Below are 26362 nucleotides of genomic sequence, written 5' to 3' on the forward strand. Positions count from 1 at the left end.
TGATAAAACAAAAGCAATGACTCTCAATGAGATAAAGATGTTCTCAGGCAGCCTGAGTGAAACTCTTCATGTCCTGCTGCTGGTACCTTGCCCCCAATCCCAGCCAGTTTGTCAAGTTCTGAGCTACTGCTGCAGGCCTCAAAATCCAGCCTCCAAGGCTAGAAGATTAAGGAGATGCCCTGAGGGTTAAGGCCTTTGGCACGTGTCTTCGTCAAAAATATGATCTTGGGTTCACATGGAGTGTTTTTGATGCCACAAGACCAGACTAAAGGAACAGATCAATTCTAGAAGGTCTTGGCCTTTGAGAACAGGTGTCATAAAGCAAGGATGTCCTGCTCATTTTTCTTCAACATTTAAGAAATATTTATTAGGCACCTACTAATTGTGGCAGGAAATGTTCTCTGTCCTGGGACACATCAGTGAACTAAATTTACAGACAGAAATCTCTGCTCCATAGGCTTACATTCTTGTGGGGATGGATGAGCCCCATGAAAATTTTCACAACTTCTTTGTCACTTCCTGTCCTGTTCCTGTCATCTCCTCCAGAGATAATCTGGGAAAACCAGATGAGACTCATCATACACTTATTTTGAGCTACCTTGGGAGAAGTCATATGATGGAGGAGGGCTGCTGTGGGTCTGAGATTATGTACAGGTTTGAATTGTCTAGTGAGACAGAGAAACTAAAGGAACCCCATGAAAAACTGCTTTCTTCACTCCTTTCCCTGCTTCTGTTCTTGCTAGAATCTGCACCCTACCCCCTTAACATATGCCTCACAGAACAGGTAATGTATGTCTTCCTTGTAAAGGTCAAGGAGTTAATGATCTCTTTGGAGTCTTCCAGCACAATAGATAACATCTAAGGAGTGACCAGGTGGGGTCATCATGAACCTGTTTTCCAAGACCACTGACTCATCAAGACCTGACTCCAGGGCATAAGTGACCTATGAAGAACATTTAAACACTCCTCTTTGTTCCTGGACGACTGAGAAGATATGTGCACCAGACCACAATCCGAAATAAAAACTCCAGACCCCAAGCAAGGATGAAACTCACTCACCTTTCCAGAGAGTCTCCAGGACACTCTATCTTCACTCTCTCCATGTCTTCAATAAACTCTATTCTCACTTCCTCTTGCCTCACCTTTGATTTCTATCCTGTGCAAAGCCGAGGACCCTCTTGGCTGGTCCTGTGGTACCTTCTCTGGGTCCTTGAACCCGGCCAGCCTATATCATCTAGCTTTTTATTTTATTTTATTTTTTTTACTGCTTATTGCTCACACTTTTGAATGGCATTGTCTTGCCAAGAATGACACAAGCTCCATTTTAACCGATGAGCTTGGGGTTTGAGGCCTAATATGGGCAACGTTTTCTAAGTCTATGGAGCAACCAACACCCCCAGATTTTTCTGGTCACCCTCCTTGCATTTGCAAAGCTGAACCAAGAACTTAGCTTTGACTGGGGTCTTGCACACCCACAGGCCTCACCCTTGTAATGTAAATAGTTGCCAGAGACCCTGCCCAAGAGTCTGACTGCACAGTCCAGAGTGAAGACACAGACTCTGGGGGGCAGAGTTTGGTTAATTGCTAAGTTATTTTTTTTTTAGAAAGAGAGACTGTGTGAGTGGGGGAAAGGAGCAGAAGGAGAAAGGGAGAGAGACACAGAGAGAGAGACAGAGACAGAGAAAGAGAGAGAGAGAATCTTAAGCAGGCTCCATGCTCAGGTCAAAGCCTGACTTGGGCATGATCCCATAACTATGGGATCATGACCAGAGCTGAAATCAAGAGTCAACAAACTGAGTCACTCATGTGCCCCCTAAATTATTTCTTGAGTAATTATTTATTAAGCACCCTTGGTTTAGGTACTAGGGATGTAAGAGTGAACTTTAATGGATAGAGAGTCCTGGTCTTCATGGAAGTGACAGGTCATTGAGGGTGTGGGAAGGGTGTGGGGAGAAAAGATAAACAATGATGCTCATCAATCTCTTCTACAAATAGCACTTTTCAAATTCCAGTGTGCAATCCAATTACTTGGAGAGCTTATTAAAGCAGATTGCTGGGCTCCATGCCCAGAAACTGATTCAGTAGGTTTATGGTGGAGTCAAAGAATTTGCATTTCTAGCAAATTCTCAGGTGATACTACTTAAAATGTACTTTGCACAAATCATAGAAATCCAAGGTCACTACCTATAAGATGAAGGATTTAGTACCTTATGTGCTCCTCTAAGTATGGTTCCCCAGACTCCCTGGTGATCTTTATGAAAAGTACAGAAAGAAGTGGATTCTTGGTCCCTCCCCTAAAGGGAAGTTGTTCAACTAATGAAAAAGAAGGGATTACTTACATATAGAGAAATGACCATGTGTTGCTATGTTAAAACCTTGAAGGAATTAAATATTGATGAGAAATAATACACTGATTGAACTAAAGGTGTTTACAATAATAATATTCAATGTTATGAGGTGGAGTTCATACACTATTGGTATGAGCATAAATAGCAATGTGTAACAAAAGCTATATTATCTTTTTAATGTTTATTTATTGGGGGGGGGAGGGGCAGAGAGAGAAGGAGAGAAAGAGAATCCCAAGCAGGCTCTGAGCTGCCAGCACAGAGCCCGATGCAGGGCTCGAACACATGAGCTGTGAGATCATGACCTGAGCCAAAACCAAAATTCAGTGACACAACCGACTGAGCCGCCCAGGCACTCCATACCAAAATTCTTTACAATAATGCTTTTAATTCAGTAATTCCTCATTTGAAAATTTGTATTAACTAACTAACAGGCAGTAAGAAACAATAGATCTCTGGGGCACCTGGGTGGTTCAGTTGGTTTAGCATCCAACTTCTGCTCAGGTCATGATCTCGTGGTCTGTGAGTTCCAGCCCTGCTGAGCTGACAGCTCAGAGCCTGAAGTCTGCTTAGCATTCTCTGTCTCCCTCTCTCTGCCCCTCCCCAACTCATCCTCTCCCTCTCTCTCTCAAAAATAAAAAAAAGGAAAAAAGAAATAATAGAGCTCATATACCATCTACCCAATTTCCTCCAATGTTAACATCTCACAAACTATAGTACAATACCACCCAGGATACTGACATCAACATAATCCATAGATCTTGTTCAGATATCCCATTTTACTTGTACTTATTTATGCATGTGTATATGCATATGTGTGTATTTAGAGATAAACAGTTTTATCACATTGTATAGGTTTGTGTGTCCATCACCAGTCAAGATACAGAACAATTCCATCATCACAAAGTTAAATTATTTTGCTGTTTTATAACCACACTTACCTTGCAATGTCATAAATATTTAGCTATAAGTATGTTTCTTATAGTAATCTTTTTAATAGGTAAAAACAAAACAAAACAAAACAAAATAGCTTCAATATTCATTAATAGGATATTGATTACATTAATTAATGCATATCCATAAAATAAAATTACAGGGGCACCTGTGTGGCTCAGTCAGTTAGGCATCCAATTCTTTTTTTTTTTTTTTCCAACGTTTATTTATTTTTGGGACAGAGAGAGACAGAGCACGAACGGGCGAGGGGCAGAGAGAGAGGGAGACACAGAATCGGAAACAGGCTCCAGGCTCCGAGCCATCAGCCCAGAGCCCGACGCGGGGCTCGAACTCACGGACCGCAAGATCGTGACCTGGCTGAAGTCGGACGCTCAACCGACTACGCCACCCAGGCGCCCCTAGGCATCCAATTCTTGATCTCAGCTCAGGTCATGATCTCACAGTTCGTTGGTTTGAGCCCCACGTTGGGCTCTGTGCTGACAGCACAGTGTCTGCTTAGGATTCTGTCTCTCTCCTTCTCTCTCCCCCTCCCCTGCTCTTTCTCTCAAAACAAATAAATAAACTTTAAAAAAAACAAACAAACCATGCAAACCTTAAGTTTGATAGCACATTATCCAGCGACTTACAAAGAGGTTTATAATATATTCATTAAAAATAATCTTGCAAGTGTATTTTTATTTTCTCCTTTTTCACTTGTTCATATTTTCTGATAGTTTTATAATTACCACATATTACTCAAAAATTGTTTTATTGTGGTAAAATATACATAACATTTTGAACGTACAGTTCAATGGTATTAAATACATTCACATTGTTGTGAAACCATCACCACTATCCATCTCCAGGACTTTTTCATCATCCCATACAAAAACTCTGTACCCATTAAACAGTAACTCTCCATTCGCCTCTCCCTCCAGATCCCGGCAAGCACTGTTCTAGTTTCTGTCTCTGGGTATTTTACTACTCCAGGCACCTCATGTAAGTGAAATCATATGATATTGTCCTTTTGTGACTGGCTTATTTCACTTAACATAACATCTTCAAGTTTCATCCATGTTGGAGCATGTATGTGATGCCACACTGATTAGTAATCCATAGGCTACCATTAAATACAAAGTCACTTATAGTAAGCCTCATATTTGTGAGATTTTTGCATATTTTTAACCGTGAATTGCAACGCCAAAGGTAAGTCAAGTCTGAAGTACCAAGGCTAAACCATCTTTTGTACTGAATTTGGTGGGGGTGACCTGGTAGAAGGAAGGTTAGTTTAGGCCGGGGAAATGACATTCATGAGGACTGAAAAGTGGAGACCCACACAACACAAGTGGTGACAAGAAGCCAATCCACCTGGCTATGCTCAGGAGCCTGAGCAGGGTAATACTGAGAAAAACACAGAAGATGCTACGGTTTGAATGTTTGTGTTACCCCCAAATTAATATGTTGAAAATCCTAATACCAGGGGCGCCTAGGCGGCTCAGTTGGTTAAGCAACCGACTTCAGCTCAGGTCATGATCTCGCAGTCCATGAGTTCAAGCCCTGCGTTGGGCTCTGTGCTGATAGCTCAGAGCCTGGAGCTTGCTTCAGATTCTGTGTCTCCCTCTTTGCCCCTCTCCCACTAACACTCTGTCTCTCTCTCTCTCTCAAAGGATAAATAAACATTAAAAAAAAATTTAGAAAATCCTAATGCCCGATGTAATGGTATTAGGAGGTGTCCTTTAGGAGGTGCTTAGGTCATGGGGGTGGAGCACTCATGATTGGGATTTGTGCTCTTATAAGATAATGCTCCCCTTATAAGAGATATTTCAGAGAAATCCCTCATCCCTTCTGCCATCTGGGGATACAAATAGAAGTCTGTGACCTGGAAGAGGGCCCTCACCCTACCAGGCCAGCACCCTGAGCTCAGACATCCAGTCTCCAGAACCATGAAAAATAAATCTATGTTGTTTGTAAGCCACCCAACCTCCCAACCTGTGGCACTTTTGTCAAAGCAGCCTGAATGGACACATGATAAAGGCAAAGGTTGAGGGACAAAATGCACATATAAACAGTTTCAGCGTAATAAGAGATGCCATGTCAAGCCAGAGGGAATTGAAGCTGATGAGATAAAACATATTCAAATTGTTGTTTAGAGAAAGAAGTACTGCTGACTTGTGCAGTTTGGATGGCAGGAGGCCGAGACAGGCATGCAGGGGAGGCACAACCTTTCCAGTTGGGTACAGATGGGTTCAAACTTGCCCTGTGAGGCTCACTGAGGCACCCACTCTCTACTGTACCAGTCAGGATTTGTTGTGTAGACTGTATGCCTAGTTGAGAGAAGGAAACTGAATGTAACAAAAGGAAACTGTCAGAAAATGGAGCAGTCAGGGGAGGTCAGGATGAAGTGGAGCCTGGAGAACTTAGGAGAACCTTGCTTTTATGACCGTTGTTTGGGATTGAAGTAAGGGCAAAACCCAGGACAGATGCTGCGGCCTAGCTGGTGAGTCATGCCCTGAACACCGACTAGAGTCAAGAAGCTAGGGTGGGAGTTTACCTGCCTAGTCTTGTTCTGGTTCCTTGATATCTTCTTCACCATATAGTAAGAGAGTCAAAGGAGCTGAGAGCAGATGTGAAGAAGGGCTGGTGTTTAAGAAGAGATCCATGGGGACAATGGGAAGCTCCCCTTTTGTTTCACCCCAACCAGCCCAAGGTTATAATCCTGGCCTGGGGAATAGCTATCAGAATGGACAGGAAAAGGCAGACTCAGAGACGGGGAAAAACCACAAGATTAACAAAACATCTCACAGGGTGAAGGACTTTGGAAGCTACCTAAGGTCAACTTCTCATCTAAAGAAAATGATTACTAACATTCTTGAGGACCTCCTTCACATTAGGCTGTTCTAACTGCTTTAAATGTAAGTCTTTTGATCCCCTCCAGAGTCTTGGGGACATTATGACCCCTGTTTAGAGATGAGGCAGCAGAGGTTAGGCAGCCTGCCTGAGGCGGCAGATGGTGAGTGGTAGAATCTGGATCAGAACCTAGGTAGGTGCTCCATCAACACCTGTAGGTTGGCCATCAAGCAATTCTACTTTCTTTTAGGTATGAATATTTCTAGAGTCCAACTGCCCACTGAACTTCTATTCCCACATTCTTCCACTTATGCACAAAGGACAGAGCAAAATATTTCTTTCTGTTCCTATGCAGTATCCTTTTGGGTGACTAGGAACCTCTTTCTTGTACTCTGTCATTTTTCTACACTTCTGCCCATGCCCAACCTCAGGAGGCCACCCAGCTTCATCCCATCATATCATCTGTATTCAGGCCAGCAAGGGCCCATCTGCCCCTCATGTCTGAGACTGCCAAGTCCCCTTGTCCTGGTCCTCACATTATTTCTTTTTTTAATGTTTTTTTAAATATTTTATTATTTATTTTTGAGAGACAGAGCACAAGTCGGGGAGGAGCAGAGGGAGAGGGAGACACAGAACCCAAAGCAGGCTCCAGGCTCTGAGTTGTTAGCACAGAGCCTGATGCGGGGCTCAAACTCACAAACTACAAGATCATGACCTGAGCCAAAGTCAGATGCTTAACCAACTGAGCCACGCTGGTGCCCCATCTTTTTTTTTTTAATGTTTATTTATTTATTTTGAGAGAGAGTGAATGGGGAAGAGGCAGAGAAAGAGGGAGAGAGAAAATCGCAAGCAGGCTCCATGCTGCCAGTGCAGAGACCAACACGGGGCTCAAACCCAGAAAACACAAAGTATGAGATCATGACCTGAGCCGAAACCAAGGGTTGGATGCTTAACTGACTGAGCCACCCAGCCGCCCCATGGTCCTGATTCTTAACAGCAGAAGGGCCATTTAAAAGATAAACCTCTGTCTTGCTAATATCGCTTACCCTGGTTAGAAGAAAAGGAATGACCCAAACAGTCTGAAACTGGGGCCCTCTAGGCTGAAAATGAAAGTGCTAGGTACACTAAAGAAGTATATTATTATTTAAGGCAATATTATGAGTTCAGGTCTCTGGTTGGCCCATAGGGGAATTAATAAACTCTTCTTTGCCATCAGCAGCCTTCAGATTTCATGTTACGGGTGCTGGAAACCAGGTTTCAAATACATTCAAAGTGGATAGCACATGATTCCAGTGGGTCTAGGGTCATTCAACAGAGGTGCTGGTATGTACACATTTGAGGCTTAGCAAGCTGTTTCCCTAAGATTCTTATAGCAATTGAGAATGTCTTTTTGTTGAAATCCTCCTCCTCCTGGCAGGAATGAGAATGGAAAGAGCAAGTAGATGAGACAGGGACAGAAAACTCCAAATAACTGCACCTACCCCATGGCACAAACTCTAATCCTCAAAATTTCCTTATGTTCAGCAGAGATGCATTTTGGATTGAGTCTGCACTTTGAAGCCCACAGAGAAAGGACCTTCTCTTCCCAATGACAACCCTTTCTGAAGGAGAAAAAAAATCCCCATTCCCTTTACATATATGTGTGTGTTCATTCTACAATGCCATTTTCCAGGCCTCCATCATCCTGATCATCCTGCTCTGATTTATTCAAGTTTGCCAAAATACTTTTTAAAATATGGCACCAAGAATTGAAAGATTATTTCCTCAGAGTAGTTAATGCTGCATACATAATGTCTGAACAAGGCAGGAGGAGACAAGAAATGGAAGTGATTTTAAGGAAGTGAGCTTGAGGACTGGAAAGATGTTATTGAAAAACTGCACATAGTGGTTCAGATGTAAGATAATTTGGGGGTGGCGATGTTTCCTGGTGGAAACAGGAAAAATAGTCCTGAAGGGAGAAGAGATTAGGACTGGAGGTATAAAGAGTCTTCAACCTAGATGTAAGCAGGGGGAGCTAATCCAATGAAGAAGGGGAAAACTCCCATTTGTGGAGGACAAGGATAATGAGGCTGTGCCAGACATTTTCCCAGGGTTAATGCCATCTAGTCTGCACAATTTTGTAAGGAATCAGCCATCATGAGGGAGAGTGAGGCTGATAAAACCTAAGTAACTTTCCCAGGGCCACTCAACCACTAAGTGAAAGGGCTGGGACTCCGACTTGGGTGAGTTGTCAGGGAGTGTGATGAGAGACTCAAGAACTTGTTCCCAAACCAAAGGAGTCAAGTATGAATTGCTGACGAGCACAGGTGCATGAAGGTTTCCTAGGTGGTCTGTGGACTAAGTACAGATTTAGTGCTTATGAAATAATAAAGTCTACAGTTTGCTGGGAGGCTGGGTAGCACAGAGCTTAATGGTTAGGAATACAGGCTGTAAAGAGACCTGGCTTCAAATCATAGCTTTGCCCTTTGTGTATTGTGCATTCATGGGAAAATTTCTCTACTTTTCTACCTTTAGTTTCTTTGTCTATAAAAGGCTATGAATAATACCAACTTTGTAGCATTGTTACAAGGACTAAATGAGATCTAGTTTGTAATGGATATTTTCATATATCTCTGTAAGTAAAATAAAGAGTATATATGAGAAATGCTTATGTCATAAGCATTCAACAAAAGATAGTTATTTCTATGTAAATTATTCATTTGTCCTTGGCACTCAACATTGAGCCCCTTTTTATTTTAATTTTTCTTAATGTTTACTTTTTTAAACAATTTTTTAACATTTATTCAGTTTTGAGAGGGGGCAGGGGCAGAGAGAGGGAGACACAGAATTCAAAACAGGCTCCAGGCTCAGACCTGTCAGCACAGAGCCTGACGCAGGGCTTAAACTCACAAACCATGAGATCATGACCTAAGCCAAAGTTGGTAGCTTAACTGACTGAGCCACCCAGGCATCCTGAGCCCCTTTATAAAATGGAGAACGAGGGGTGCCGGGGTGGCTCAGTCAGTTAAGCATCTAACTCTTGATTTCTGCTCGGGTCATGATCTGATGGTTTGTAGGGTGAGCCCTGCGTTGGGCTCTGAGCTGACTGTCTGGAGCCTGCTTGGGATTCTCTCTGCGCCTCCTTTCTGCCCCTCCCACATGCTCTCTCTCTCTAAATAAATAAATAAACTTAAGAAAAATTAAAATGGAAGGTAGCCTGAGTGGCTCAGTCAGTTAGTTAAGCGTCTGACTTCAGCTCAAGTCATGATCTCGCGGTTTGTGAGTTCAAGCCCCGAGTCAGGCTCCGTGCTGACAGCTTGGAGCCCGGAGCCAGCTTCCGATTTTGTGTCTCCCTCTCTCTCTCTCTGCCCCTCCACCGGTCATGCTCTGTCTCTGTCTCAAAAATAAATAAACATTAAAAAAAAAAAAAGAAAGAAAAATTAAAATGGAGAATGAGGAGTGCCTGGGTGGCTTAGTCAGTTGAGTATCTGACTCGATTTTGGCTCAGGTCATGATTCCAGGGTTGTAGCAGTAACCTCTGTGTTGGGCTCCATGCTGAATGTAGAGCTTGCTTGAGATCTCTGTCTACCCCTCTCCCCTGCTCATACTCTCTCTCTAAAATATAAATAAATAAATTAATTAAGATTAATTAAAAAATAAAAAATAAAATGGAGAATGAGTGTGGTAGATTATAATGTGTCACCTTGGCTTAGCTTGAGCTACTTTCCCCAAAATTCCCTTCTGTGTGTGTTAGAAGATCCATGAGAGATTCCTGTGGCAGAGATCCTAGAGACTGAGGGCAGAAGCGAAGTAACAGCCGTTTTTGTAGCTTACACACATTGTCATCTATTGGCTGGCTCACCTTGCTGCTGTGAAGATGCAGTCAGGCCTACGACTGCTCCAGCTTCCTGAGTCCTCCTCCAGCATCTCCGGCTCCTGGGCCAGGTGTGTGTGTTTAGCTCTCTGATAAGGGTCCCAGCTTCTGCAGGATGATAACACCGTCAAGGTTGGAGGCAACAAAGACTGTCACGGTTTTATTTCATTTTTAGGGTCCAGCTTGTGCTTGCTCTCTTCTACCTTAGCTTGGGCTTCTCTTCCCCACTGCCTGCCTGCTGACTATATTTATCTCCTAGTTAGGGTTGCCAGATTTAGCAAATAAAAATATAGGATGCTCAGTCAAATTAATTTCAGATAAGCAACAAACAATTTTTTAGTGTATATTTATCTGTAATTCACATCTGACTGGGCATTCTGTTTTTGTTTGTTTGTTTGTTTGTTTGCTAATTCTGGCAACCCTAAGAGCAGAAGAGTAAGTGATTAGAGAAAGAGGATTGCTGGGCAGAATCCCACTGAGGATAGTGACTGAGTTTACAATTACACCATTTAATACCCAGCTGAGTGCTTTTCTCCAGCAGGGCTCAGCTGCCCAGGTGCAGGTAAGGCCTAGATAATTAAGTTCATTCAGCGTTAGGACTTTTATCAGGTGGATGTTGGTAAAAAGCACAAGACCGTTTATGGCAGAAGTTTGCAAACTTGAGTTTGCCACAACATCACTCAGAAGACTTTGTCAGAACACAGATTGCAGGGTTCCACCCCTGAAGTTTCTGATTCAGTTGGTCTGAGGTAGGACCCAAGAATGCGCACTTCTAATGAGTGCTGCTGGTCTAGGGACCACACCTTAAGACCCACTGGAGTAGAATGACATGGGGGACCATGAGACCTAAAAGTAGATAAAGGGAGGGAAGGACAATGGAGGGGCTGATGGGCAGAGTGTATTCCTGGTCTTCACTGTGGGCAGAAGACTGGCGACTTTGGAGGGGTTGTTTGTTCCACCTCCTGCAGTCTATTCTTTGCTGTCTTCTAAATTTGACTATATATGTACTATCTCTGTCCTTCCTCTGACACTGGCATCTGCCTCCTTTTTAACCAGGGAATTTTTGAGAACTCTGGTGTCATGACCCTGGTGTCCAGTGTGATCTATGAGAAGCTGGGCATTAAAACAAATGCACTGATGGAGGCAACATCACCACAGGGATGCAGAAGTGAAGAGCACAAGGTAACAAGATCCCACACAGAGACCTGCAGGAAGAGAGGATGAAAGAGGAAAGAAAATGGAGGGGGGAGGGGTGAAGGAGGACATGGAAAAGAGAGAGCACGATGCACAAGAAACAGAATGCACGAAGAGAAAAGCAACACCCAAACAAAGAAAACTGCACAGAGGAAAGAGAAGTACAAATATACAAAGGTTTGGAAAGCGAAGGGGCTAACTGCCTCAGAGAGTTATCTCAGAGGGACTGAGTGATGAAGGAGAACAATGAGGCATAAAGAGCCACAGGAAAGATGAATATAATCTTGTCATCTAAACTGTATGAATATAATCTTGTCATCTAAACTGTGTGTTCTGGGACTGTTTGATCATGTTTCATGTACTCCTCCTATATCCTACTTAAAAGTACACTATAGAGAACAAAATCCCCAAGTTGAGGGGATATGAGTGTATGGGTGCAGGTGTGTGATTTTTTTATTCTGTGCTTTATTACTCATGCTGTTTTCCTTTTGCATGTCTCATTTACAATGGTCTGGCAAGACAGTGAGGACCATCACCAACATCAACATCATCATCGGAATAACACAATACTGACAATAATAGCTATTATATGCCAGACACTATACTGTTTTACATATTTTATCTCAATCAGTCCTTCTTTCCTTTCACAAACCCATGAGATTGGAAAATCAGCCTCCTCTTTCAGATGAGGGTATTTGCCAATAATGGGATGTGAAGCCAAGTCTCCTCCCTACATCCTCCCACCTACCCAACACTAACAGTCCAGGCCTCTTTTATGATTACATTTCTAAAATCAGGAAGGAACACTTCCACTTGGGGGTATAAGGGAAGGCTGGTCTGGAAGGCCAGGAAATGTGAGGCTGAGGAGAGGGGAGGAGAAGGAGAAGTGCAAATTGTTAATCTTACCTCAAATTTACTCTGATTTTCCACATTCTTCTCTAGGGTGTAGAAATGAGAAGCAAGGGAAGACCTTTAAAGAACTGTTCAAACCCCCTACTTTGAAATCACTGTGATAGAAAACGTGGCACGGTGGGTAGAGCTCTGTGGGGCACAGAAGGTACAGCAAGGGGATACTGGAGTGACTGGGGCCAGGGCTGAGTCGCTCCCAAAAAAGGGAATCTCTAAAAGCAAATGTCAATGATAGGCTAAGGGTTTCCATTCCTAACACACATAATGCACTTACTTTCATATCAGTAAGAAAAAAGGCAAATACCTCTTGTGGAAAAATGGCCAAAATTGTGCATGTCAAAAGAAGAAATACAGGTGACTAATCAACATGTGGGAAAAAAAAGGTCAACTTTATAAGCAACCAAAAAATGCCAATCAATACAGCAAATCCCCTATTGTTCCAAAAAAAATTTTTAGATAACATTCACTTTTGGTGATTGTGTGGAGAAATGAGTAATTTACTCCACTAGAGGGCAATTCGCCTGTATGTATTCACGTTTACTTTTACTTTTTATTTTTTATTGACGTAAAATATACATAACATAAAATTTACCATTCAACTATTTTAAGTATATAGTTCAGTGGCATTAAGCACATTCACATTGTTGTGCAACCATCACCATCATCCATCTTGAGAACCTCTTTTACCATCTCAAACTGAAACTTTGTATGCATTAAATAATAACTCTCCATTCCCCCTGTATTCACATTTTAATATGATTTATGATTACCATACCATACCAGGGAGCAGAGAAGGAGAAGCCTGAATCCTACACTAAGGTGTGGAAGTCTAAAGGCCAGGGAAAGGCTTTCTGCAACAGGTGATGCCTGGGCTGAGACTTGAGATAGAATTTAATTTGCCGGGTGTGGGTGGATGGGGGGCAGTAAGGGCATGCTCCCTGCCCCGGTTCTAATAATGCTTCTAAGGGGCGCCTGGGTGGCTCAGTTGGTTAAGTGTCCAACTTCAGCTCAGGTCATGATCTTGTGGTTCATGAGTTCCAGCCCACATCAGGCTCTGTGCTGACAGCTCAGAGCGTGGAGCCTACTTCAGATTCTGTGCCCTGCCGCACTCATGCTCTCTTTCTCAAAAATAAATAAACGTTAAAAAAATAATTCTTCTAAGTATTTAACAATTAATCACTATGCCCTTATTTACATATGTGCATATAGACAATTTTTGCATACAAATTTCTGAATGCACAAAACTCCCACAATTTGAATTAGGCTACAGGATGGAAAGTTCTTTTCTGTTTTTTAAATTTTTTTTAGTTTCTTTAATGTATTTACTTGAGAGAAATAGAGACAGACAGACAGACAAAGCTTGAGCGGGGGAAGGGCAGAGAGAAAGGGAGAGAGAATCCCTAGCAGGCTCTGCACTGTCAGCACAGAGCCCAACGTAGGGCTCTAACTCACAAACTGTGAGATCATGACCTGATCCACAGTCAAGAGTCAGGCAATAAACTGACTGAGTCACCCAGGCTCCTCTCTACTTTGTAGTTTTGACCTGAGTTCCTTTTGTGATGGACATCCTTACAGTGAAGTTTTGCATATGAATTAGGCTCCATCATCTAGATTCACTCTTGTAGGGTTGGGAAGGCAGAGGTCATCTTTCAATGCCTGGCTATTTTCTGCAAGAAGTTTATAATGGAGATGCGGGGTGTTCTTCAGCAGCACTCTAGGACCTGGCCACTAGCACTGTGCATGACAGTCAGGAGAAAGTCACTGCAGCTGCAGTCAGAAAATCAGTTTCCTGATTCACCTTCCCTTCTTTGTGGAAGAGACAGCAGTTCTGATGGAGCCAAGTTCTACAGGGTTGTTCTGGAAGACATTATTTTTTTTTTTTTTAATTTTTTTTTAATGCTTTTATTTATTTTTGAGAGAGAGAGAACAAGTGGGACAGGGGCAGAGAAAGAGAGAGGGAGATGCAGAATCTGAAGCAGGCTCCAGGCTCTGAGCTGTCAGCACAGAGCCGGATGCAGGGCTCGAACTCATGAACCGTGAGATCATGACCTGAGCCGAAGTCGGACACTCAACTGACTGAGCCACCAAGGCACCCCATTCTGGAGACATTCTTTCAGGACCAGCACAAAGCCGCCTTCTCCAGCTTTTCCAAGTGTATTGTAAACACTCATCCTGTATGAAATCACTCTCAGCTTAAAAATGGATTCTGTTTCCTGTAACTGAACCCTAATAAATCTTTAACGAATATTTTCCCTATTTTAGAATGGTGGCTATTAACTCCATTGAAAGAAAGATAAAAATTTTTCAAGCTACAGTTTATAGAGAAGGACTCCTAGCCATAAATAACTTACCAAAGTCTTAAAGTCAGTAGTATTGGGACCCAGATCTCTCTGTTGCCAAAGCCTTTGCTCTTACTTACCACCTGTTAAAAAACAAAATTCAAATGAGTAAAATTGAAGATCTACTTGGCTTTATTAAGCAATTCATGAATCTGGCAGCATCCCATCTAACAAGTAGAGGAGAGTTCATAGGAAGGAAAATTATTACCAGAAGAAAAGAAAGGACTGTATTAGGCAAACTGGCCTTCTGAAGGAGAAGGGCAGGTCTTATTATGCAGTTTACCTCATCTTCCTTTGGGGGATAAAGAAGGCCTAGACAGCAGATTACCTAGTAGTGCTTTTTGGAAAATTCTTGACTGACCAGTTAAAACTTAACATTTCTGGGGGAGGTTGGAACTGCAATTAGGTTAGATATTTAGCTCTGGTTTAGTGACTTGGCCTAGCTCAAGAGGCACCATTTTCGGCCTGTGGTTTTCTTTTTAACACACCTTATGTTGACTCCCCAAAATTCACAAACATACTGATTCACACACAAAATCTTCTCTGCATTGGTGGATAGTGTGTTCAAATTGTCTTTCTTGTTCATGCTTTCTTTGTCTCTGTCTTCCAGATATGCTGTCAGGGGAAGCCAGCTAGGCATTCAGAGCATGCGTGAAGAATCACCCAGTACAGGGGCAGCTGGGTGGCTCAGTGGGTTGAGTGTCCAACTTCGGCTCAGGTCATGATCTCGCAGTTTGTGGGTTCGAGCCCCATGTCGGGCTCTGAGCTGTCAGCATAGAGCCCGGAGCCTGCTTCAGATTCTGCATCTCCCCCCCCTCTCTCTCCCTTCCCCATTCATGCTCTGTCTCTCTCTCAAAAATAAATAAACATTAAAAAAATTAAAAAAAAAAAAAAAAAAAGAATCACCCAGTACATAGCAGTGGATAATTCACAGAGCCGGTCCTTTAATCCAGTTTAACTACTAACACAGGGAGCCAAGGCAGAGCTGAAGCATACAGCCCCATAGGATTAGGCCAAGTTTTTGGTTTTTTTTTTTTTTGTTTTTTTAATGTTTATTTATTTATTTTTGAGAGAGAGAGAGAGAGAGAAGTAGTGAGTGGGGGAGGGTCAGAGAGAGACAGGGAGACAGAATCCCAACCAGACTCCACACTATCAGCACAGAGCCTGATGTGGGGCTTGAACCCACAAACCAAGAGATCATGACCTGAGCTGAAATCAGGAGTCAGACACTTAATTGACTGAGTCACCCAGGTGCTCTAGGATTAGGACAACCTTAAAACCATACTGCTTTTCTGATGATGAGAAAGCATATGTGAACCTGGGAAAGAAGGGGGATAATTTCTGAGAAGAGTTGAATTTGGGGTTTTTGTATTTGAACTCTTTTTTGGCATTGGGCCATCTTGCTTGCTTTTCTAGGGAAATGTCTTCTATGACCCTTCAAAAATCTGTTTCTGGGGCACCTGTGTGACTCAGCTGGTTAAGCATCTGACTCTTGATTTTGGCTCAGGTCATGATCTCAGTTTGTAGGTTTTAACACCATTTTGGGCTCTGCGCAGACAATGTGGAGCCTGGTTGGGATTCTCTCCCTCTCTCTCTACCCCTCCCTTGCTCATTCTCTCTCTCTCTCTCTGTCTCTTTCTCTCTCTCCCCCCTCCCTCCCTCCCTCCCTTAAGCTCTCTCTCCAAATAAACTTAAAAAAAAAAAAAATCTGTTCCTATTGGTTTAATGAACGACACTAGAATTGAACTACTTGGAAAAAACTAAGTTAGAATACTTCCTCAGGCTAAGTGTCAAAATTAATTCCTGCTATATTAAAGGATAAAATGTAAAAATTAAAAGAACCAGAAAAAGATATAGTTGAACTGTTGAACTGGAAATAACATAAATGCCCATCAGTAGGGGAATAAATGATGCCATATTCATAATGAAGTACCATAGAATCATTACAAACTATGAGGTAAATCTAAGTTTACACACCTGGAAAGATGATTATGTTGAACCTGTGAGCAGTAAATATAAGATACTAAACAATATGAGTAGAGGAATACCATTTTTATTTTTAATAATTGTGTACTTAATCCTGTATTTATGTATATATATAATAGTAAAGTTTGAAAAGTGTTAGAAAAGAAACAAGCACCCCCAAATGGAGTATTTTGTACTAAACCCCATGTCAGCAAATCAGGCTTAAATCAACCTAATCTAATTGCAGTTTCAACCTCTCCCAGGACTGTAACCTTCAGTTAGTCAATCTGGAATTACCTGGTCAGCACTAATGAGGTAATCTACCTGACAGACTCCCATCTTTCCCCAAAGCATAGTGACCTTGCCTGAAACTCTGTGCTAGACACTTCCTTTTCCACCCTGTTCTGCCTATAGAAGCCTTCCCTTTTATACAGCTTCTTGGAGCTCCTTTTTATTTGCTAGAGGGGATGTTGCCTGATTCATGAATCTTTGAATAAAGCCAATTAGATCTTCAAATTTACTCGGTTGGATTTTGTTTTTTAACAACAGATATGTACCATACTGAGGCCCTCTAGATTACCCCTGGGGACGGGGGGTGGGGGTGGGGGGATAGAAACAGAAGGGCCAGAGGAAGCAGGACCACTTTTACTTCTCTCTATAATATTTTTAAGAATGGTAGAACTATGAATTATTTCTACTAATTGTGTTCAGTAATTAAAAACAAAACTCTTAAAAAAAAATTTTTTTTAACGTTTATTTATTTTTGAGGAGAGAGAGACAGAGCATGAGCGGGGGAGGAGAAAGAAAGAGGGAGACACAGAATCTGAAACAGACTCCAGGCTCCGAGCTGTCAGCACAGAGGCTGAAATGGGGCTCAAACTCACGAACCATGAGATCATGACCTGAGCTGAAGTCGGATGCTTAACTGACTGAGCCACCAAGGTGCCCCTTCTCATATATAGTTTTAGCTATGTATATACAATATTTATAACTTTAAAAATCTAAATATTGTTATTAAAATTCACCACAAACAGCTCAGCAATTAAGTCACAAAAGCTACGTTTGACCAATTTCACAAAGTGCTTGGTTCCACACCCCAGAACAGAATGGCTCCAAGTGCACAAGGTGAAGGCATGTCTGGGATATCCTCTCTTGAACTACATTCAAGTTATGAAGAATCCCACTCCATGACTACAGCTATAATCTACTTGGTGATACTGCACAGAGTGTGGTACTTGAATATGCCAGGGTGGTCATGCAATGAGACTTCTGGCCCACAGCATAAAACAAAAGGGACTAGAATAATCTGCAGCCAGAAGAGCCTGCCCTGAATTGTTTTAGACTGCTCTCTTTCCTTCATAACTATCTGAGGAGAGCTCCTCCCTATAGCTTTACATAAGACCTTTCCCCATTCTTTAAGTAGGAAAATTCTACTCCAGTTAAAGTAGAAAGTGAATTATTTCATAATAAACATCTCATCTTCCCCAAATAGAGTGCATGCCTTGTTTGTGTTCTTCATCCAGGTTTTAAAAACTTGATAAGACAAGATGCAGATTAGTTTCCATTTTTATTAAAGTTTTTTTTTTTTTTTACTAAGGAATACATTACACTTAAAGTTCAATAACACAAATAAAGATTAGTTCTTAAATCTTCTATTTCATTTATCAAAAATGTAAACATAAAATAATTTACCTCTTCTTCCCCAATCTTGACTGAACATAAAAAAAAAAAAGGAGTCATATTTTCAGGTAAATTCTTTCTTCAGAATGAGTAGCAGAGACTTTATTAAACTATATTCATCTTCCTGGGCTGCAAGGACATGGCATGGATGACTAAGTGCTCATTATGCACTGGGTTTGTGGGGCTGTGACTGAAGTCCACCTCCTCCACCAGGACTGCTCAAGTGCCCTCAGAGATGGCCCTTCTCTCTCCGTTCGGTGTCCAAGGACATGGACAGCGCTAAGGCCTTGAGCACAAGACACTGTGATGAACATGATGTGCAAACTGGCATACTCCAGGAGGCAGATCACAGCCAGCAGTGACCTACCGAGTCTGGATGAGTGTTAGTCATAGAATATTAGAGCTAGAAAGATTCTGAGAAAGCAGCTAGTCATCTTACAGTTGGTCTCAATCAGTAAGTCTTCTAATATTGAGGAGAATATTGATAAAATTTTATGGAATACTCAGACATACTTATGTATCTTCCTAAGCCATTTAAACTTCATTAATTTGTTTCTCATCTTCAAATATTGATAAACTCTTAAGCCAACATACTAGGCTGAAACTAATTTCAAGCATAATATTTCATAACATTTGAAGAATGCCTATTTGGTTTTAACAAACATAAATATTCTTAAGAAATAAGTAGGGAAAAAGGATGCTCTTCAGGAGAATATTAGAGGGGTCTATATTAAGACAACCCTAACTGCTTGCCAGTTTCTTTAAAGCTGTCAGCTCAAGTCTGCTGACATGGCTTTTGCTGCCTTCCCGTAAATTCTGTTCTTAAAAACCTGAGAGACAAATTCACTTGATATTTTTGACATTTAGGATCTTAATACTATCAAAATGAACCTAAATCTGAACTGAAAACTGAGGTAGTCTAGTCAGTTTTTATATGCACTCCACACATTTTGAGTCAGAAAGGACTCCAGTCTACTATCCCCAAATCAGCTACTCTTCATTCTCCTTCCGTGCCCCAGCTGGCTTCCACAATAGTTGCAGTCTGCTAGTCTCCTCCTCAGTGAACTGCTTCTGTTAACATAAAGGGCATCCTGCCAAAGGATACTAACATTTAAACCATTTCAAATTCTTCAGTTCAAAGTAGAAGTCTAGCCCACTAATTCTGCACTGAAATCTCAGATTCTAAGTCTGTTTTTAGAATACTGACATATTCTAAGTGACTCAAATGAGCCTCTTAACACTTCTTACAGGTTCAGTGGCCTTCTAAATCTTCATGGAGTACACTATGAAGAATCAGTGATTAGCAACTATTCTCGAGACTTATTGAAGAGGAAGGAAGACACCAGAGCAGTTAGTTACCCTCAGAAACTCAAGATTTTTTAGCCTCACACTTTAGCAAGTTCCTTATTTGTGCAGAGAAAACACTAGGAGATCAGATTCCAAGCTTAATAAATATATATAGAAAAAATGTCATCTATAATATTTTCTCCAGAAAGTTATTAGTGCAAATATAATTATATCAATAAAAAATAAAGCAAAAATATATTTCAAGTATAAAAAGCACCATGCTTGGAAAGAATACTACCTAAATGGCATTACTGCACAACAGTCAAAATATAATCGAACCTACCACTGTGAATTCTCAAATCTATTCGTCATCGTATTTTTGGTGAAATTCTTTATACACCTTTGCAGATGATTCATAATCACAATAGACATATAAGTTTAGAGTTTTATAATTTTCTTTAAAAATATACTCTATGCTTTTTTCTGACCTTTAAAGTATGTGTGACAAAGGCAGAAAACTGAGCACTGGCCGGACACCATTACTATTAGTTTCTTTTTAGCTGAAGTCAGCTGTGCTAGAGACCCCCAGCACTTTACAATGACAAATACCTTCAATTTAAAACTGTATGCAAATACATATTCAAAATTAATGTGCTGAAAAACAAAAGTTGACTTTCTTTATGCTGGGGCTGCACTTTGGCTCCAATACCAAATGGTCAGTTGGAATTATTTTTTAGTAATTATACTGCTTGCTCACTTAGCACAATTTCTTAAATGCAGTGCTCAATAACTATATGCTAAATTAAGGGTGAATGAATGAATGGATGGATGGATAGATGGATGGATGAATGAATGAGTGAATGAATGAATGAATGAATTTGTCCAGGAGTTATGTTTATAATGCCGCAGGACTTCAGTAGCTTTGGAGACAAACTGTGCATTACTCATCATTAAAAAATTTCAAACTGGAATTACTAAGAAGGGTTGATAAGCTCCAGTACCAGAGCAGAATTACTTCTGAGGATGAGAATATAAAGCAGGAGGTAAAGAACATCACCTGATTTCAAAGCACAGGCAATTTTCTGACTTCTGCGGACTGAGCTTTATGTTGTGGGTAAAGTGAGCCCTACTGAATAGGCCCTATACCAAACCTACACTTTGCTATTAGTAAACAATTCAAACCATCTGTTTTGACTTACACTTTTCTTCTTATATATAAAATACTTTGCAGATAGTAAGAATTCTTCTGTTAACAATTTCTAAGCCCACCTGAAAGGAATAGTTCTATTTTTGTTGGATTACAGCTGTCATAACTATTTTCTGAAAAACATACAATTATGTTTTCTTCTGTTTGTTTGCATGTCTTCAATGTTTTTACAGGGCAGAGTATTTTTCTCTCTCTGCTCCCACAGTTTTTCAAGTCATTATTAAATTACTGGAGAATACACTGGAAGGGCTGCAACATGTAATAGTTCAGTAGTAAACTGCCACACAGCTGGTTTGAAAAGGCAAGCATGGTTAAATCATAAGATTTAGCAAATTATAATTTAAAAAAACTTTTGAGAACTATGAGAACAATGATTTAAGTGTACCAAGCACAGCTATTAAACTCAATATAGGTATAATATGATGTAGAAACCCAATTCAATTACTGTCTATAACTCAAAGGACAATTTATACTTGTGAGGACAGGATCCACAATTTATAATTTTGTAATAATTAGCTTTTTAAAAAAAAGTTACTGCAGTATTGAACTTTCCCATCATTTTAGGTTAATGAAAATGCTGAGGTATGTAATCACTCTGAAAATTTCACCAATTATCCCATTTTCAAAGGAAAACTTCAGGCAGGTTATATATGCTGAAAAATAGAGACATGGTGACTTGGAATTCCTTCTCCTCCTCCAAACTCTGAGGCTGTTGGGTTGCTGATGAAGAGTGACTGCTGTGAAGCTCTGCTTCAAGGTCTTATTGTAGTCAACGCTTCCAAGCCAAAGTCAGGAATGCCACTTCTGCCATCTGCATAGGTTGGCACTCACCCAGATTTTGTGCTTTGTTCAGAAGAACATGACACAAAGGAATGTCTTGAGAATTCACTTTTCCTAGTGCCATACACATAGAAGAAATCCAGCCAGCAGAGGAAATAGATTGCCCAGCAGAAGCCAGAGGGTGACCACCAGGCTAGAGGAACGGGAACAGAGATCTAGGGTTGAAAACAAGAAATTGACTTTCTGGAGACATTTTTGGAATAAATCATACCACGTAAAAATTAACAGATGAATATAGGTGATTATTAAAAGGTGAATAAGGACCACCTTTGGGAGGAGAATCAAGAATGACTTCCTGAAACCTAGATATGCAAAGTCATTTTCTTACATTTATGGAAAAAGAATGAAATATTTTATGCAGGAAGAAAAAATGATATAGCCACCCTATCAAGGTTACTTTTTTGTTAATTTTTTTAAATGTTTAATTTATTTGAGAGAGAGAGAGAGAGAGAGAGTAGGGGATGGGCAGAGAGACAGGGAGACACAGAATCTGAAGCAGGCTCCAGCCTCTGAGCTGTCAGCACAGAGCTCAACGTGGGGTTCAAACTCATGAACCATGAGATCATGACCTGAGCCAAGGTTGGATGCTTAACTGACTGAGCCACCCAGGCACCTGCACCATATTAAGGTTAAAAGCAGCACCCGAAAAAAGAAAGAAGTGTCTTCAGAAAGTATCCCAACAAAGCTAAAGATGCTACACAGAAAGTAAATTAACATCTTGGCTCTTCTGACATGGGGCAGGACTTTCTTCCCCCTTTCTTCCTTGTCCTTTCTAAGTATGGTGACCCCTATAATTTATCTCCTCAAATCAGGACATTTTGAGACAAGTGTTGAAATAAATATCTAGTCCCAAGATGGAACCACTCCTGTGCAGGGTGCCATGTCAGCAAACTGAAACTTAAGTTAATTTTTGAGTTCCTCTGCTTGACCAGAAACACAGTATAACTAGTAAGCTAATCTCCAACTGCCAAGCCAACTGAGACCTACACTTGTTTCCTTTTTCTTTGCTCTTTCCAAATATGGTCAGATATGCAATCAACTCAAGCCAAGTACTTCTTCCTTGTTTCCTGCTTGCTGTCCTTTTCCCTTATTTTGCAGTTTTCTACTCTTGAGTGTGGAGACTGCCTACTTTATGAAGTGTGAAATAAAATTTGCTTAGACCAACTAAATAGTTCTTTCTGATTAATACAAGGGAATGCTATTAATAATTATACCAGGACCACTGGCACATTGACTGTCCCAGGAAAACCAGGACATATGGTCCCTGATCTCTAAATATCTACCCATCTATCCATATTACCCCAGGCTGATATTGAAAGGCAGAAGATTGTATGGGCTTTGGGCACTAGGAATACATTAAAAAAAATTTTTTTTAATGTTTATCTTTATTTTTAAGACAGAGAGAGACAGAGCATGAGTGGGGGAGAGGCAGAGAGAGAGGGGGAGACAGAATCCGAAGCAGGCTCCAGGCTCTGAGCTGTCAGAACAGAGCCTGACGCAGGGCTCGAACTCATCAACTGCGAGATCATGACCTGAGCTGAAGTCGGACGCTCAACCAACTGAGCCACCCAGGCACCCCAGGAATACATTTTAATTTAGCTATGAGTCATTCTCAGGGCTAAAATGATTTCCCCAAACAATTCTCAGAATGGAAAACATTTTTGGGGCCTCCTGGGTGGCTCAGTCAGTTGAGCATCTGACTCTTGGTTTCAGCCCAGGTCATGATCTCATGGCTTTGTGGGTTTGAGCCCCACAGTGGGCTCTGCACTGGTAGTGTGGAGCCTGCTTGGGATCCTCTCTCTCGCCCTCTCTCTGTCCCTCCCTCATTTGCACTCTATCTCTCTCAAAATAAAAAAACTTTTAAAAAATTAAAAAAAAAAAGTTATACACACACACACATACACACACACAAAGTATGGAAAACATTTTTATTGTATCCAGGAGACCAGGTCAACCTGACTTTATTTTAGAAATAAGTTGTCCTTTCTAATATTTCAATTAATAAACAGCCAACCAAGCTTCAAGTCTGACTTACTTAAAAGATAAGAAAAATAAGATTTGTCTTCAGCTACACAATGAAAAGAATGATAATTGCTAAGGCACTGAAGCTTGCTCTTCTGAGCACTATGCAGTGTGGAACAAGTATTTAAAAAAAATTATTTCACTGCCTGTAAGCCAGGTAAACAATGGAGAATTTCTATTCTTCCTCAATGGAATCATGCTGGTATTTGTAAAATCTTAAAAAAAAAATCCCACTTAGCTAACAACAGTCCTCAAAGTTTAGTCCTTATGTCAACAACATCAGCATCACCTGGGAACTTGTTAAAAATGCAAATTCTGGGGGCACCTGGGTGGCTCAGTTGGTTAAGCGTCTGACTTTGGCTCAGGTCATGATCTTGTGGTTTGTAAGTTCAAGCCCCAAGTCGGGCTCTGTGCTGACAGCTCAGAGCCTGGAGTCTGCTTCGGGTTCTGTGTCTCCCTCTCTCTCTGCCCCTTCCCCTGCTCATGTTCTCTCTATATATATCTCAAAAATAAATAAAAACATTAAAACAATTTTAATGCAAATTCTCAAGCTTTAACACAGATCTTCTGAATCCGAAATTCTAGGAGTTAAGGCCTAGCAATTTAACATGATTCTGATTAAATTTTGAGAACTTCTGATGTAGGACTGCACTATTCAATATGGCAACCATAGCTATATGTGCTATTTAAATCTCAGTTAATTACAATAAAGTAGTTTCACACTAACATTAACCACATCTTACATGTTCAAAAGTCATATGTGGCTAATGAGTACTGTACTGGACGATGCAGACTATGGAACATTTCCATCAACCCAGAATAAATTGGATAAATTGTAGCCTAGAGCATCAGGTAAAGTGGTCTTGGCTGGATTAACAAATGGACCCTGGAGTCACTAATAACACAGGCATATCCCTTTACTTCCTGACTTTCAATTTAGCCCAAAGGAAATAGGAGAAGTAGGTATTGTTTATCTACTGTTGGTACTAAAATTTAACAAGCTATTAAAACATTAACAGGAGTTCTGAACATTTGTTCTTCAAAAACACTACACTTTCTGTGTTAACACTAATTAAGATGAAAAGATTCAAAAAGAGGGTTTCAAAATGAATTAGAGAAAATAAGATCTGGGTTTTTTTTTTTTTTTTCTGAACTTCATTATTTATTAGCTATGACCATGGATAATACATTACTTAATTTCTTCATACCTTAGTTTTCTCATGTGTAAAACGATAATTCCTACCTCATTAGGTTTTGTGATGGTTAAATGCAATGATGTAGACATAAAGAATTTGGCAAAGTGTCTACCATTCAATAAATGGAAACAAAAACAACCCTTACAATCTGAAGAGACTAGAAAGAATTCAGAAATAAATCTTTCATATTCACTAATGGAAACTATCTTAGGCAATACAGAACAATCATTTAATCATATTCTAGCATTTAGAAAGTGATGACTAAAGGAGAGAGAAAAGAAGGTCAGCGTTTCACATTCTAAAAGAAATTACAAATGTAAGAAAAGTCTACGCGAACTAACACCTGAGAACAATAATCAGAAAAATTTAGGGAGAAGAATATCTTTTACACTTCCTCCAGAATATTGGGAGTTTTAATGTTTTAAAGGCATGCTTAAAGACCTAAAAAAATACTTTCATAAAACCGAAGGATTAGAGATGGTCATTTTTATACTTCTTTACTAAGCTTCATCATAGGTTAATTCTAATAGTATTTCTCATACAAGTACATTTAAAAAAAAGTATTAAACTGAAACAAGCTATTTACCTGAAAAAAACATTTCTTGTAAAGTTTGCCATAGTTTCTGGCACATAGTTTAATATTCTGTAAAGGCTCAGTATGCTCAGTGAGCACATCAGCAAATATGGTAACTCAAGATATTTTACAATTTCAACAGTGATGTATAGGTTTTAAAAGCAATGCCTAAAATGTATCCTTGTAATATTTATACATTTTTCAAAATTTGGTGGTTGTGATGCTCTTTTGAGCATGCTTCCTCATGGAAATGGGCAAGTTAACAGGGAAATCAACCACATCATACCAACACTATATCAGAAGGATAACTGATAAAGAGCGAGCAGGATAAGCAGTCTCAGGTGCAGACTGTGCAGGCATAAGGGGCTGGTGGTTTGCAATCTCGACTCTCCACCTCCTTTCAATAGATTCACTTGTCTTTGCCATGTTCCAAGAACAAGAAATAATTACCATAGCCCCTTGACCCGGTTTGGATTTCCTCTTAATCCTAGACATTCTTCTAGGATTCTTCTGTAGCAATCCTAGGACATTCTTCTGTACTCCCAAGATTCTTACCCCTGAACCAGCACAAATAACTCTCTATTTCAATTCTAACTGCTAATAGCTCAATCCTTGCTCATCTCTTGGATGATGAGATAGAGACAGATTGTTACAGTTAACTGACATTAACCCTAAGGATGGGAACTCCATCAGAACCACCTACTTGTGGACTATCAGCCCTTCTATTCTAGCCATAGTAATTTAACAGTAACAACAAAATTAGGTCATCCTACCAGTTTCATATTAAAAGTAAGTTACCTAAGAGTATTTAGCACTACGTGTACTATTTACCACATTAAAAGGACCCATGATCCTCTGTCATTTCAAACAATTCATTATGTCAGTACTATTATAACTGCACTGCAGAACACAGCAGACTCCCTGAAGTTCTGTTCAGAAAAGAGATAACATAGCAGGCTTGAGGTTGCCATCCTTCGAAAGTCCAGCTTGTAAGCTGGTGTCTGTCTGGGAACTGGTTTCCTCCAGACATCACCCCATTGCCCCTTCCCCCTTTGCTGATTCTGCTTTAACAAGTCTTTGCCATAAGTACAACTACAGGTTGAGTCCTGTGAGTCCTAGAGAACCACCAAACCTGGAGGTGGTCTCAGGCACTCCCAACACAAGTACAATC

The 26362-nt window shown here is 40.6% G+C and overlaps 1 protein-coding gene across 14 annotated transcripts in view; it reads right to left on the minus strand.

Moving 5' to 3' along the window:
* The window catches only part of LMLN (leishmanolysin like peptidase), a 137782-nt gene that overhangs the window by 37881 nt on the left and 73539 nt on the right, over nucleotides 1–26362 (minus strand). For 5 of the 14 annotated variants that reach the window (XR_008297716.1, XR_008297718.1, XR_008297714.1 and 2 more), the window contains 3 exons: nucleotides 21391–21532; nucleotides 14433–14503; nucleotides 9967–10086 (listed from right to left, as the gene is read on the minus strand). Coding sequence is in view for 5 of the 14 variants with exons in the window: in XM_053220978.1 (XP_053076953.1) it covers nucleotides 21387–21554 (168 nt within the window). In the remaining 9 variants the exon portion in view is untranslated. Of the gene's footprint in view, nucleotides 1–9966; nucleotides 10087–14038; nucleotides 14504–17933; nucleotides 21555–26362 lie in introns of those variants that run through there. The other 9 variants (XR_008297717.1, XR_008297715.1, XR_008297713.1 and 6 more) reach the window with 6 other exon arrangements.

This window comes from Acinonyx jubatus, chromosome C2 (assembly GCF_027475565.1).
Source record: "Acinonyx jubatus isolate Ajub_Pintada_27869175 chromosome C2, VMU_Ajub_asm_v1.0, whole genome shotgun sequence".
Classification (NCBI taxonomy): Eukaryota; Metazoa; Chordata; class Mammalia; order Carnivora; family Felidae; genus Acinonyx; species Acinonyx jubatus.